The following is a 14,684-nucleotide window of genomic DNA, read 5'->3' as shown; positions in this document are numbered from 1 at the left end:
TAGAACACACAGAAGGACTCCACCGAACCCACATTGGGGTTGAGCTACCGCCAGCGATTTCCTGCTGAATAAGGAATATAAAATGCCTTATTTATCTATTGCCTTATTTATGCACTTCTATATTTATTTATTTGGCTTCTCTGGAGGCAGCGGTGGGCCAGCTGTGCTGTGAAGGAGAGGCGTGCGCGAGCGACCCCGCTCTGTTTTAACTCAGCCAAACATGTGTTTACCCCCAGCCTTCAGTCACACGTGAAATCTGCCAGTGCAGTGGCCGTCTGAGGACCTGAGGGGGAGCAGCTGTAAGTCAAGTCTGTGGCAGCTGCCCGGGATCAGGGGGAAGCAGCGTGCAAGGTCCACACATCAAGTGTCCAATGGAAGCTCCATTCACATCAGAGGACCGTGATATGCATGTTGAGGGGCCACCCTCAGAATGAAACAGGACCGATTGTCTTAAGCCCGACAGAGTCATGCAAGGTTTTTAGTTGTGAATCGTAAACATTCAGTAATGAGGGATCTGGAATGAAGAGGAAGCCATTGAGATCATTAACCCACTCCCAACAAAGTTGATTATTTGTTGGGAGAAACTGACAAGATGTCCATTGCGTCTTTGAAATAAGATGAAGTCATTGATACAGTATGTATGCGTGTATGTTAAGGGTGTAACGGTTCTGAAACCGAGACCAAATCCGCGATGCAAACGTCCACAGTCGTGGTTCCGTCCTTTCGTGTCGCGTCCGAGTTAAGGGCCGGAAATGTAACGCATTCTTTTGAATCTCATAATAGTCCAGCTGAAACATTTGAACAACAACCTTTAAACAACCTTTTTATTTAACTCTCCCTAACCCTATTTATATTTTTAGATTTAATAAAAAACCTGAAATGTTTTTCCTCGTTATTTCTTATGGTAAAAGAAGAACATTTATAGTTTCCATCCATCAAATCTCACTTAAATTGGATCAAGCTGAAAAGGGATTGTTAAAGATGTTTTTAAAGATGGTGTTAACAATGGCGTTAACAATGGTGTTTGATTCGACGGTCAACAGAGATGCTTGTGATTGGACGAGACAAAGAGAGAGAGAGAGATGACCTCCGCTCACCTCGGACCAGGAGTTCAGCCTCGGCGAACACCATGTCTGCGCTTGTGTGGGCCCGGCATCCGTATTTCCCAGCATGCTTCAGGAGGATGCTCCTGATCATCAGGTCCACTGTAGAAGACTGCTGCAAAGAGCATACAGAACACTTGTAAGAGTGGCAGGGGTGGACGGCTGTGTGTGTGTGAGCCTGTGAGTGTGTGTGTGTGAGAGTGTGTGTTTGGCTGTCTAGACGGAGCCAAGGTAAAAACAAGGTGTCTGGCTGCCACTGTTCTATCTGTTGAGATGAGAGACGCCTGAGGCGGGACGGGGAATAATTCAAGGTCTGCCGACAGCTGTTTAGCACAGCGCCTGATTAAAAATACAAGACAGACATCAGTCACAATGCTGTCGAGCCCACAGAGGACTGTCAAGTAAAAGACCCGGTCTCTAGAGGCCTGCTGCTGCTGCTGCCGCTGCCGCTGCTGCTGCTGCTGCTGCGGCTGGAGCTATTCATGAGATGTATCGTTAATGGGCTCCTTCCGACTGTTCGCCATTCGTTAGGAATGGCTGTAGCTTTTACTTCCAGGATAAGATTTAAACATACGGCCCCGCTCCCACGTCTACCCTTTCATTGGGTTAATGAATATGGATGAGTTGAGGCTAAAGTTTGTGTTCGGGATTTTAGGGAGGGTGGTGGGGGGTTGGTGTTGTTACAGAACTATTATAAACAGATATCTGATATTACCGCAAAGCTGAATTCATAGACGACACTCAATGAATAATAGATACAAATTGTATTTTTTCCCCCCCTGCGCTATTTATTATGTATCATACTTTGTTTGCAGAAAAACAGCCTCAGGCTGCACTTAAAGGCTCCAGAATTTATGGCTGGAGGTTCACCTATCATTAACGTATAGCCTGCTCTCTTAATATGTCTCTATAAAAGGTTCCTGGTGTTTCTAGTTTCTGTCCCTAGTGATTACCATTATCATATTAATGATCTCGCGCTGATCTCTTGTTGAGGTATCTTGCCATTTGAGGCAAATCCTAACCGTTCTATTTTAAATACTTACTATTATTCATTTAGCCGACACTTTTATTCACAAAGAGATTTACATGGACTTTTGTCCTTAGGGAGCAGGTAGGAGTTAGGCCTCTTGCTCAGGGACGCCTGCAGCTAGACTTTGTGGAGGTCGAACCAGAACCTTCCGTAAAACACCCTAACCACTACAACATCTTGCCCACACATTAACACAGCGTCTTGGTCCATAATGTATACTTCCAATAAAGCAGCATATACTGTTAAAAATAGTCTACCTCAAATGTCTCTAATGGTTAGACCTATTCTTTTACATTTCTACTACGATACATTGTGTATTACTACGTGTATTGTGGGTTTTTTTGGTATTCTTTACACTTTTGTTACAAAAACACACTCTTTCATTTCTACCCCAGTTCTGCACTTCTTACTGTGACACCGGAATTTCCCATCTGGGATAAATAAACCACCCTCTTATCTTCTCTTAAGAGGGATCCGTATCAAAGGAAGCAGTGGATTTTCAAAGTCACCTGTTACACCACAACGTGATTCCTTTACTGAGAAAGTCACACATGAATGCGCATCTCCTATGGAACGTCTGTCAGATGGTTTACTTATTTCTTGTTGGAAAATCAGCCAGTCGGAGACGAGGCAGATGAATCACGACATCTGGAACCTACACAGGTAAATATCTGTGTATAAAAAGTGGTCGCTCTAGTAGTCAAACCTTTATACTATCCCTTCCTCCACCACCAAACCAATCTCGTATTAGCCAGTCGACCATTTTAAACAAATGAATATATTTTAGCATGCCATTACCGCAGAGACACAGGTTGCCTTTGTCCTCAAAGAACAAGTAAACGCTCAAATAAATTCAAAGACTATCTATCCATTTATTGGATTTGTGTCCCCACTGGTTTATTTTCCTCTCTTTAAAAAAGCGCTCCTTTAATTCAATCTCTTGGCAGAGAGGTGAGGAATGTAAATAAGCCAGGGAGTCGCGAGCTGCGAGCTTTGCCCTGGGCTTGGCTGGCGGACCTGTTATACACCGCTGCCATTTCAGAGGAAATCTGGGAGCAGCCTAACATGTGTAGGGGCCCGCCCCTACAGCCGCTGATACACATGATCGTGAGATGGGTGGCAGGTCCTTTATCACAGTGACAGCCCCAGCTGGATGACCTTTCAGGGGATTCACCCCGTCTCTCCAGTGTGACTCAAACTTCAAATCGGTGATTAGACAGATAGGGGATTTATCGTTTATTCGTAACCCCTACGCTGACCTCTACTCTCTACTCTTCTCTGAAAACTGTGATTTAATTACCATACATGTCTAAAAAGTATGATAAAGGAATAAATAAAAGTTAGTTAAATGCACATAAAAAAGAAAAAAAAAAATGCAAATTTTTAATAGTTTTACGAAACACACACACACACACACACACACACACACACACACACACACACACACACACACACACACACACACACACACACAAATAGACAAGACAGAACGACAGACAAGGCAAGAGGAAGCCTTTCGCTGACGCAGCCCTGCAGGCAGCGGCTCCTTACCTGTGCTCTGACGGTCTGGATGTACTCCAAGTGGCCGCCGTCCGTCTGGAAGTTGATTGGTTGCTGATTGAAGGACCACTGGAAGCCGACGTCCAGCGACGTGTCGTGGGTCGCCTTGCAGCTCAGCACCACGCTCTCCCCCACCGTCACCTCCACCCGCCCGGGGCTCAGGTCCACGCGCATGGGCTCTGGAGACACAAAGCTACTGCCCTGTCATCCCAGGAGAGACCCCCGACCCCCGTCCAGCTGGGGGGGGGGGGGGGGGGGGGACCACTACTGCCCTGTCATCCCAGGAGAGACCCCCGACCCCCGTCCAGCTGGGGGGGGGGGACCACTACTGGCCTGTCAGACCAGGAGAGACCCCCTCCAGCTGGTTGGACCACTACCACTACTGGTCTGTCAGACCAGGAGAGACCCCCTCCAGCTGGGGGGACCACTACCACTACTGGTCTGTCAGACCAGGAGAGACCCCCTCCAGCTGGGGGGACCACTACCACTACTGGTCTGTCAGACAAAAAGAGACCCCAGTGGAGCCACTGTGTAATATAATATATGAATATAACATGAATGTAATATAACAGCGATCATATCCACTGTAAGATATAAAATGGTTCTTGTATACTAGGTTAGACCATAACTAGCACCCAGTGTATCCACTGTATAATATACAATTATTAATACACACTGAGGTTAGACAAGAGCCAGGGCCGCTGTAGCTTCAATAAAACAGAGAGCCACAAATTAGCCGGGGAACCAAAGCAGGGCAACCATAGTGATGCACTTTAACCAAAGTGCCTTACAGTGAGTTGTAGATATTTCATTCAAAGCAGGTAGGGGAACAGGCATCTCGCTCAAGGATGCCCACGGGAAGGCCTCAGGGGGTCTGAGTAGTGCAGCTCGAACCAGGAATCTTTGGAATGAGAATTTAGCAAATTCACGACATTATCACTCCCCACCTCTGTCTTGGTTGTCCTAGAAATCAGACAACATGAATATTCAAGGTCTGACGGCAGACCGCTCAAATCTGGGCGTTTCACTTTCCTTTCGCCTCAGTTTGTTCGGACCAATCATGTTGCAGGAGCTGCTGCCTAGAAACCCACCAGCTGTAACCCAGGACCCCTAATACGCCACCCGAGCACTGGGCTACCCTCCGCAACGGGACCGCGTGTGTGTCGCTACCCGGAGACAGATGGCCTTTACGCTGCTAAGTGTGTCCTCATATGATGAGTCCGGGATGTGAAAGCTGCTTGACGGATCACAGAGCACAGGGTACGGTCTCCGGTGCCCTCGCTCCCGGCAGGGTTGGCGGCAGGGTGGGGGGAGAGAGAGCCACGTTGGGTGCCGTTAACCCGTGGGTGGCTGGCGCTAATTTGTCAGGAAATTAAGCCCCCTGTGGGCCTTGCTTACCTTTCACCCAGAGCATGGCCGTCATCTCGGCCGAGCCGAAGGTGTTCACCGCCAGGCACACGTAGTGGCCCTCGTCGGCGCGGCTGGAGTTCACGATCCTCAGGGTGTTGTCCCGCAGCAGCATGATCCTGCAGGGGGGAGAGAAGGCCGCAGTCGGTAACAGTTTGGGGAGGGAATTCACGTCTGAGCGGTGGGGACTCTGAGGCTAAAGCGGTACTGGTTTAATATTTGGGGACGCGGCGGCGGCGCCACTTCAACAATCCCCCCTGGGACTCCGGACGTCGCTGCGACTTAAGAGGAGAGGGATCCGATTCCGGAGGAAAAGAAGCTGATTCCACCGGGGAGTGGAAAGTAAATTGAAGTCCTGTTTACGTTGAGCAAGTTTGTGCCGCCCGGGGGTTTTTGAAGGACGCTAAAAAGGCATAGGATACACAAAGTTGTTTAAGAGCCAGAAAAGGCTCAGAGGACTTTGAAATAGAAAGTCAACAGCAGTCTTTAGCTGAGCCGGGTAAAGCTCCATCAATGTAAAATAGCAGGGAGAGATGACAAAAGAAATGCTAAACACAAAATCCATCACCAATTTAAGCCCATTAATGAAAGTGATTTCCCGATAGCATCGAGCAACGCTATCTCAAATTGGATTAAAACACAGGTGCTTAGAGTAATGATAAGGCGGAAATGGGAGGAGAAAGAGAGTTCAATTTAGATAGAACACAGTGCATTTCTTTTAAATATGGATGGGTGGCACGGGGAGAAGGAAGTCACTTACAGAAACACCCCATAAAGGCTCATTAGGACGTCATTAGGATTTAAGGCGCTTAAGCTTCATTTTGTTTCTATTAGGGAATCATTTTATTATTTGGATTCTTATCTTTCTCTTCCTTCTCATGTTCTCTAATGTGAACCGGTGTTGTACTCAACAAGGTCGGGCATTTAGAACAATGACACAAACACAAAGAGGCTTCTAATGATTGCGATTGACAATCACTCCACCAAAATGGCCGTGGTTACACGGTTGGTACTTCTGATAAGAGCATGGTTTTGCTTTGGCCCGCTGCAGTTTGTTTGTGGTGGAAGCAAATATAGAGAACAACAAAGAAAAGAAAAATACAGCAATGAAAAAAACATCATGAAAAAGCACACTACTTCACCTGCCTGCGAAGCGGTTAAACTTTTCTGAGGCCAAAAAACACACCACTACACTTTATACAAGTTTGCCAATTACATCCATTATCTCTGCTTCCAAAATGTTGTGGACAAACTCAACATTTCTGTCCAATTACCAACACTTGTGGCCAGGGGCACGGATTAAGTTATCTCAGCGTGCCTGAATGGTTCTCACTTTCCATTCTGAAGATTTCGAAAACATAAAATTGGAAGATAACTCCTACTGGAATGGCACAACACAGAACGAGTTAAAGGCTTTTTTCGATTTCCACATTAATAACTTTTAAAATACCTAATTGGATGTACCAACTCTGGAAATTGGTTTCATATGCAGCCAAGTATTATTCAAAATACCAAATGTGGTCCAGCAAGCTTGTGGTGAGCCAGTGACATTTAGATGAATATTCAGCTTGTAATTGAAGGATTAGGACAGTATGAGCTCACTAGGCACCCCGCTGATCAGTCAGAGCACATTTCAGGCCAATCCATCAGTGTATGGCCAAACAGAGACCAGCGCTAGTTGGATATCAATTGTGCCTTTATTCAAGTGTATGTTCATTCCACTTAATAAAGCATGCATCAATTATTTAGAATAATCTCGAATATCTCGAAATATCTATTTTGACACTATTTTGACAGATAAATCAGCACATTTACGTTGCCTATATATTAAAAAGATCTGTATTACAATGGCATTAAAAAAATATATATATTCTTATGCTACACTGGATTTCATGGCAAGATCAGGTTATTCAGGTTACTTTCTAGTCTGTGGCTATTGGGCACAATCAAATGGAGGATTTGTTCTAGGAGAAGATATCTTTGGATCGTGATCATTTTGATGCCAGATCTTTTTGTATTTCTAGTGGCCGATGCAGACACATTTAATTTAATTGAATTGCAACCCACATTAAATATTTATAGCCACCCTGTTTGGTTGGAATATTCCCGATCTAATCTCAAAAAAAAAATGCAATTTCTGCCCAAACCAAACAATCAGAATAACACACACAAAAAAAGTTTGTTTCTTTTGTCCATTCATTTCATTCCCATTGTGTTGACGTCCGTATTTACCGTGCTAAGCCCCCTGGTTATTACGGCTAGGGGTGATAGACATTTGCGAAGGCAGACTCGGCAAGGTGTGACAAAATCCCGCCACCCGCCGCCACGAGACGTTCCTCAAATTAAGGAGGAATCTGCATAGGACAAGGACGCTGGGGCGGAAAGGACACCTTCCAGGGAGCGCCGGCGCACAACACATGCAAATTAGCCCGGGCCAGACGAGTCCAACTCTATAAATAAGAGGAGGCCACAGCGGTATAGCAGGCGGATAGAGCGACGCAGGAGCGAAGGAACAGGGAATGTACACAACAGGGGGCGACTGAAGTCTTCATTGTTTTATTATATTGACAAATTCAACCTTTTGTTTCTGTTGTCCGTCAGTGAAAAGACAGGCTTTCGGTGGTAATGGTGTGGGCCACGTAAAGCAGAAACTAATGGGATTAATACTTTGTGTTTAAAAGACAAAGGCCCCTGAACATTAGAGGAAATCCATGTTAATTACGGGAACTTCGTTAAATCAGCACAGCTGCCAATTCCAGATAAAGGCAGCGCTGCGTCGATCTCGTGACCTGTTCCTTCCAGACTCTTATGCCGTCTTTGCAGCGGCGAAGGCACCGCAGCTCCATGGGTAAAGTCGGGAAAATGCTTTCAGGATTCGAGACCTGACAATGGATGACCCCCCACACCCCCCACCCCCCCACTCCTGCCGGTCTTAGCCCTGATCCGCCCGGGTAAGACCCGACAGCCACAAGTTCAGAATGGAAATCACTGGCCTTCTTAAAGACAGCAGAATAGCACTGTCTTTAGAACATTGGAACATGGGAACCGGAACGGAAGCAAACAATACAAGCTAACGCAATCTTAAGACTGGAACTGAATTCCTTCTCCTATTTTCAGAGCAGAGGAAAAAAGTTATTGACGATAACCAAATAAAGCCTTGTAAAATATAAAGTGGGTTATTTCAAGGATGGCACTTCACCTTCAATCAAGAATATGTTTGCGTCTGGTGAAAATTCTACTGCAGGCAAACTTGTGCTCCATTATGTAATATTGTTGAGTGTTACAAAAAGTCCTACATTCAATACAAAATGGCTGACAGATGTAATAAATTTATGCAGGGAGAACCCTTTTAATATTCCTAAAGTGCCCTGTTTTGCCTAAGAATCAAAGACAGGTTTTTTTTTTTTTTTTTTAAGAGGCTGCTCCTTAACCACCAAGATATTCAAAAAATAAAATAGTAACATAAATGATGACAGTTTAGAACCACATCTTGAACAAATATAACCTGTATTGAAAAATTGTGCCAAGGTTTATCTTCTGAGATAAAACTTGTGAGATGAGTGAGATGTAAGGGTAAGATTCGCCCAGAATCGTCCCCAGGTCTGATGTGACACTACAGAGAAGAACCAGGGTTTGACGAATGTCTCCCACAGTGTATCAGATACACAGAGATCCAATCTCTGGGCGTTCCTCAGCCCTTTCGCCTTAAAGGATCACCTCGTCTCCTTCATCCATCTATTGCACTATCTCTCACCCCAGCTGCTGAGAAAACACACAGCTGTTGGCAGTGTAGAAAAAATGGGCCTTTGATCTAGTGCACAACTTTAATTTAACTTTTTAACTAACTCCAACTATGCACTCCACTACAATCAATAATATTGTTTTAAAAACACTGTGTCTCTTGATTCTTTGAGCGACTCGCCACTTACGCCTTCCCTCTCCACTGCACTAGTCTAGTGCTTCATTTTTCTAGAAACGTGGTTCGTGCAGCACTTGAATTTTCCATAGTTCCTCCTCCCGTATCGATCGAGCTGCTTTGATTATACTCCGCCTCGCCTGAACGACGCTCTGGATAAAAGCATCTGAATAAATCACTCAATGTAAATGTAAATGTAATGTAGTTCAACTGCGTTGTAATAAATGTGGTGTTTGTCCGTCTGCTAGTGAGCATGCATACTGCTGCGCTGGCTGGCTGTGGCTGGCTGTAGGCGTGTCTCAGGGGGGGGGGGGGGGGGAAGGGCTTGGAATTATGTGATTGTGATTGGATTATCAGCGTCCTGCCCTTGCAGAGAGAGAGAGAGAGAGAGAGAGAGAGCGCTCCGGAGCCTGGGCTCGGCCACCTTGGCCACCACGGCGCCTGGGAGGCCTGGGTGCTGACGGGTGAATTTGGCCCCGGCGCTCGGCGTGATTGATGTCGCGGGGGGGGGCGAGGCTAGCGCCCCACCGGGGTGCGCCACATTGAGTTGTTTCCCGCCTCGAAAAAAAAAGGGATGATGCATCAAACTGAACGGGTAGCCGCCGCACCCGGTGCCGGGGAGGAGGGCACTGGAATCTTCTGGTGGGCGCGTCGGAGGAGCCCGTTTGTGAGGACTCGACCGCTCAATGCCCCGGAGGAACCTCCGCTATTCAGACTTTAATGTGTGAATAGTGTCGGAGCCGACGTGGAGCGAGACAGCGTATATGTCTTGCATTGCTGGTTTCATTACTAAAACCGTTTCATGTGCGCTCATACTTTCATGTCTTTATTCCACTGGGGTAATGAGCCTTCTCTCGTTAGTGGGAAGCTGAACAATATCCCCTAAATCGATGTGGCGAAATGAGCCTCTGATCCTTGGCGTTCATTGTACACTCTGTGTCGTTTTTGCAGGATGACTTGAGAAGGTTTATTCACAGGTGCTCTGAAATGCGTGGCTGCGATTCAGTATTTTGACCTTCATTGTGCTGCAGTTTTGATTGAAGTTTGATTGATTGTTTGGCTTGTTTTACCAAGGTTTAACTTTGTATTAGACATTTTCAATGTGACTTCCAAACCCGGTACAACACTCGGTACACACTGTCAATGATGGAAATATATATAAAAAAAGGAAATATCCTAATAAAGCTATACATAGAGGTGAGGGAGAGGCAGGGTATTCAGGGGGGAGGAGGTACCTGTTGCTCTGCTGCAGCCGCCTGCTGTCGGCTCTCCTCCAGGTGACCCGAGGCTTGGGCGAGGCCCGGGGCTTGCAGGCGAGGGACACATCCTTACCCAGGGTGGCGATGACCCGCACAGGGTTGGGGATGAAGACAGGCGGCGACGCTAGGTGACAAAAGCCATAAATTACGTTTAGTGCGCCCTTTAAAACAAACTCTAAAACAGTTTTAACGACTTCATTTTATCCTGCAGGTCGGGCACTTGCTCCCTCGTAACCACATGACTGCATGAATAAGCCAGCGTTCATATTTTATTCACTAATTATGGAAATATCTTTGCTCCTCCACGCTAAACACGGTTGTAAACACCGGAGGGATGGTTAACAGGGAGTAGTCGTGACACCGTTGTCAACAACTTCTCCGTGGCCAGATGTGTTTGGCGTACCTCCATCTGGCGAACGTGCTTAGCACCTCGCTCTGACTCCGCCTGCAACCCTTGACCCGTGCGTGTGCCCTTAAAACTATTCAAACTACAAATGTGTTCCACATCACATCACACGTACGCGCATTGCATAACGGAAGGGCAGAACCACGCAAATATCACAAACTCAAGCCATGGTCATGCTCTCATGCCTCTCTGCTGATTTAAAAAACAAACCAGATCAAATCAGCTGTGGCACTTAGAGACCCAGGGCCAATCACCACCAAAGTGCCTCACCAAGAGGGGGGCATTAGCAACCTTTAGAGGCCCCGCCGAACAACACTGTATGAATAAAATAAAAACAGTGGATGTGACAGAGGAGCTAAAAGGTCACGGTGGAGGCTGCCGTCGCTGCTGCAGCCCAGGAAGCGCCAGATGTCCTTGAAGGTCGCTAACAGGCCGCGCTGGCATTCGCTACTGAGATTTATGTCTCCGCAGGGCTCCTGCTGCATGTTAGTGGTTTGTAGGGAAGGAAAGCCGCTTCCACCGGTTGATCTGGTGGAAAATAATTATTATTAACAAGAGCCACAGGGAGGAGAGTGACACGTTTAATGACTCAAGCACCGTCGCCTGATTAATTGGCTTGGCTGTAATTACAAGATCTTTCATAAAAACAAAAGAGGTGGGAACCCAGTGCCTTGTCTTAACATGTTGCTTCCTAAACTATCTGTTTTTACAAAATTAAGCGAGAGTGGTTGGTTCTGTTTGCTAATGATTACTGATAGGAATGGTCTTGCCCATGATTAAAGTGCTAGCATATGTTCCCCTTGTTTTAATTAAACATCCACGCACATTTTCTCCTAGGTCTTAAGTAGAGGGCCGTGAAAAAAACGCTACCCTACGTCCGTTCGTTCACGGCGTCGGTAACGGAAGCGGGACTTTCCAGAGAAGAAGCCTGAATAGCGTTTCAGACGAGGCAGTCGGTAGGCTGACGAGCGTTCAAAAAACGCTAAAGCGATATACACGTTCACGGGGAGGATAACTTTTCCGCTATGTATAACTTCTAATCCAGGCTGACACGGCCGCAGGTCGCACGGTCATAAAACCGTCTAATACATCCGTTTCGCTGGCAGAACACGGCGCTATGCATTACAGCTGCTGCGGTGGGGCCAACATGGAGGCCCTCCGTCGGCAGTGGGGCCCTGTCAGAAGGGGTTATTCAAATCGTGACTGACGCTATGTAGGTGACATTACCCACAATGACAACTGCGTCTGACTACGGGGGCTGAGCCCTCTTCCCAGTGACCCGCGTGCCCCTGAGCAAAGCGAATCCCCCCCCCCCCCCCAGACGCACCAGTGTCCCCGCGGTACCGCCAGCCCCCAGTGTGTGTGTGTGTGTGTGTTTGTTTTAATCAAAATACTAAGCCTCTGCCTGCGGCGCTGTGACAGAGCGGCCCCCTTATTGCCTCTCCTGCCTGTCCCCAGTTGAGAGGCACCACTTCTGAGGACAGACCACCGCCGTAGAGAGGCTGGCAAGGGGGGGGGTGGGGTGGGGCACTGGCAGCCCGTCATAGCTGTGAGTGCTCACTCGTCTGCGGGCCGGTATTAGCTGTGTAATCTGTGCTGATAGTGTTTGCTGGTAGACATCTCAAAGGGGAGCCAGGTCAGTGGGAAGAGGAGGCCTGGGGGTGGTGGGGGGGGGGGGAGGGGGTGCCTGCTGTTAGTGGAGCATTCATCACAGCGACTAGATATCACCGGCCTGACTGTCGTCCCAGGCGGGGCCACGGACTCACCCGGCATGTCGCCTTCGATAAACCTCATTAGCATGCTCTGATTCCTCCCTGCCGCCGACCGCCACTGGTGCAAAGGCTACATGCTAAAACTACAGGAAGAGACCAGGGCTGCCTCCCGTGCACTCACAGTGCTAATGCTACAGGAGGGACTAAGGCTACTTCTCGACTGCTCAGGCCGACGGTGCTAATGCTACATGCTGATGCAAGAGGAGGGACGAGGGCTCAAGGATGCTCATTAGCATGCCCTGATACCTCCCTGCCTCCGACCGCCAATGCTGCAAATGCTACATGCTAATGCTACAGGAGGGATAGCAGTGCTAATGCTTTTGCGCCTCCTGGCAGAGAGTCAAACCCTCTTCTCACTTCTCAAGGTAGTATGATAAATATGCAAATAAAAATGTACATGTATTATTAATAAAGAATCTGTCTCAACCGCTTTTCTCATTGAAGTGACGTTAAGTGTCAGCCTTAGCGATGGTAATCATATTTGGACAACCTCTAGTTTGTCATGTGGAAGTTTGAATGGTGAACTAAGAGTGTCCTTCCTGAGCAAACAGTAAAACCAGATGGCGGGGTGAAATCGGGACTGCATGAAGCACAATATCAAGGTCCATTTACGCTGTTTAAAAGAACATTTGTTCCTAGGAGGGGATGCATCGTGTAAAGGGTTTGTTTTGTGTGGTTTTACAAGCTAAAAAATATATTTAAAATTCAAATCACTGTGTTTTTGTCAATTAGCCCCCCAAAAAAAGAGTTTGACCTTTGAGTGATGTTGTTGGTGACCTTCTCTCATGTGACGGGGGTGGCCGCTGCCTGAAAGGCCAGCGCAGAGCGACAGGTCATCGGGCCTGGCTCCAGGTGGGGAGGACACGGGGCCGCTTGTCACGCGGGGCGGCCCCGTATCGAAGGTGACAGGGAGAAAATAGTCCATCAACCATAAAGGGCCCCGCGAAGGGGGCCGGCCGGGGCCCGAGCGCCTGCCCTTCAGAAGGGCCTTGAGGCTGAACATTGAGTTGGCACCGAACAAGAAACAAGAAAAGAAAATATGGGACTCGTTGCGCTGCCTTTCGGAACGCAGATGGATTCTTCTACACAGGGATATGCAAGCCCACGCACACAAAATGATTTCACAAACACATTTATGCAAGGTAATTCATCAGGGTCGTGATGAACCAGGACGCCTCCCCTAAAATTGCCACGCATAATCACCGTTGTAAGCAAGCCCTGAAGCGTTCAGCGTCGGTATTTGTCTTTAAATGACCCTTCAAAATGTAACTTTTGTACACATTCTTTGTTTTTAAGGAGATCGGTAAACACGAGCGGACGCTCGTTCACTCCAAACGAAGCCACCCATTACTGTCCTTCTCCAAAGCACTGATAGCAGCTAACGCGTCTCCTCCATCGCCTCTCCTGTCCCCATCCTCTCCCCCTATGTCAGAAGTGCTCATTCTCTGGGCTCCCCTCCGCGCCCGACGCGTGCAGCCACCAACCCGCCCGGCTCAGTGCCACCACAAGGGCCCTTCTTTTATTCATGCCCGCCACTGCCGCGCCACGGCCTGATGGAAATGTGAGCACCGCTGATTGGCAATCAGCGAATCTTGCAGTTGAGCGTGCGCTCCGCTCGCATTTCAATTCCTCTCCTCGTCCGCGCTGCGCTCCGCCTCGGCTTCTTTGTTCATTATCTCCCATCGGGAGACAAAGTGAAGAGTTGCAGACGGAGACAAAGGGTAATTTGTTTGTGAAAACATAACCCATTGTCTGCCTCCTTCATCCGCCGCGTCGGCACGCATCGGCACGAGCCACAAAGAAACCTTCCCAAAGTCGGGATCTGGCGTTGGATAACAACAAAGAGACAACACTGAGGGGATATTTACCTAAAACCCTGAGCTCTGCGTTGGAGTAGACGGTTCCGTACTTGTTTTCGGCGACGCAGGTGTACATCCCGGAGTCCGACTGCATGACGTTGCGGACGCTCAGCTCTCCGTTGACCACTTCCACTCGGTCCTGCAAGAATACCACCTCAAATGTAGCATTTAGCATGACCGCTCTTATTATTAAGCGTTACCATGACCATATTTAGCATTTAACATTAAGCCTGACCATAAGTAGCCTTTAGATTCACCATACTTGGTGTTTAGCATGACCGCCCTTAGCGTTTTACTTTGCCATACTTACATTGCAAATTAAGAGAAGAAATGTGGGTTTATTAATTTGTGGAAATGTAGCATTACAGGAAG

At 47.6% G+C, this 14,684-nt stretch overlaps 1 protein-coding gene across 1 annotated transcript in view; it reads right to left on the bottom strand.

The window, feature by feature from the left end:
• cntn5 (contactin 5) overlaps positions 1 to 14,684 on the bottom strand; it is a gene marked incomplete at both ends in the record, with an annotated part of 101,056 nt that overhangs the window by 29,153 nt on the left and 57,219 nt on the right. The window contains 5 exons of the mRNA XM_084466369.1: positions 1,098 to 1,218; positions 3,685 to 3,872; positions 5,092 to 5,219; positions 10,252 to 10,399; positions 14,322 to 14,451. Coding sequence (XP_084322495.1) covers positions 1,098 to 1,218; positions 3,685 to 3,872; positions 5,092 to 5,219; positions 10,252 to 10,399; positions 14,322 to 14,451 — 715 coding nt within the window. The remainder of the gene's footprint in view (positions 1 to 1,097; positions 1,219 to 3,684; positions 3,873 to 5,091; positions 5,220 to 10,251; positions 10,400 to 14,321; positions 14,452 to 14,684) is intronic.

Source organism: Micromesistius poutassou (assembly GCF_964030765.1).
Source record: "Micromesistius poutassou genome assembly, chromosome: 4".
NCBI classification, from domain to species: Eukaryota; Metazoa; Chordata; class Actinopteri; order Gadiformes; family Gadidae; genus Micromesistius; species Micromesistius poutassou.
Note: the sequence above shows the minus strand (reverse complement) of the source record. Positions and strands in the feature narration are given on the sequence as shown.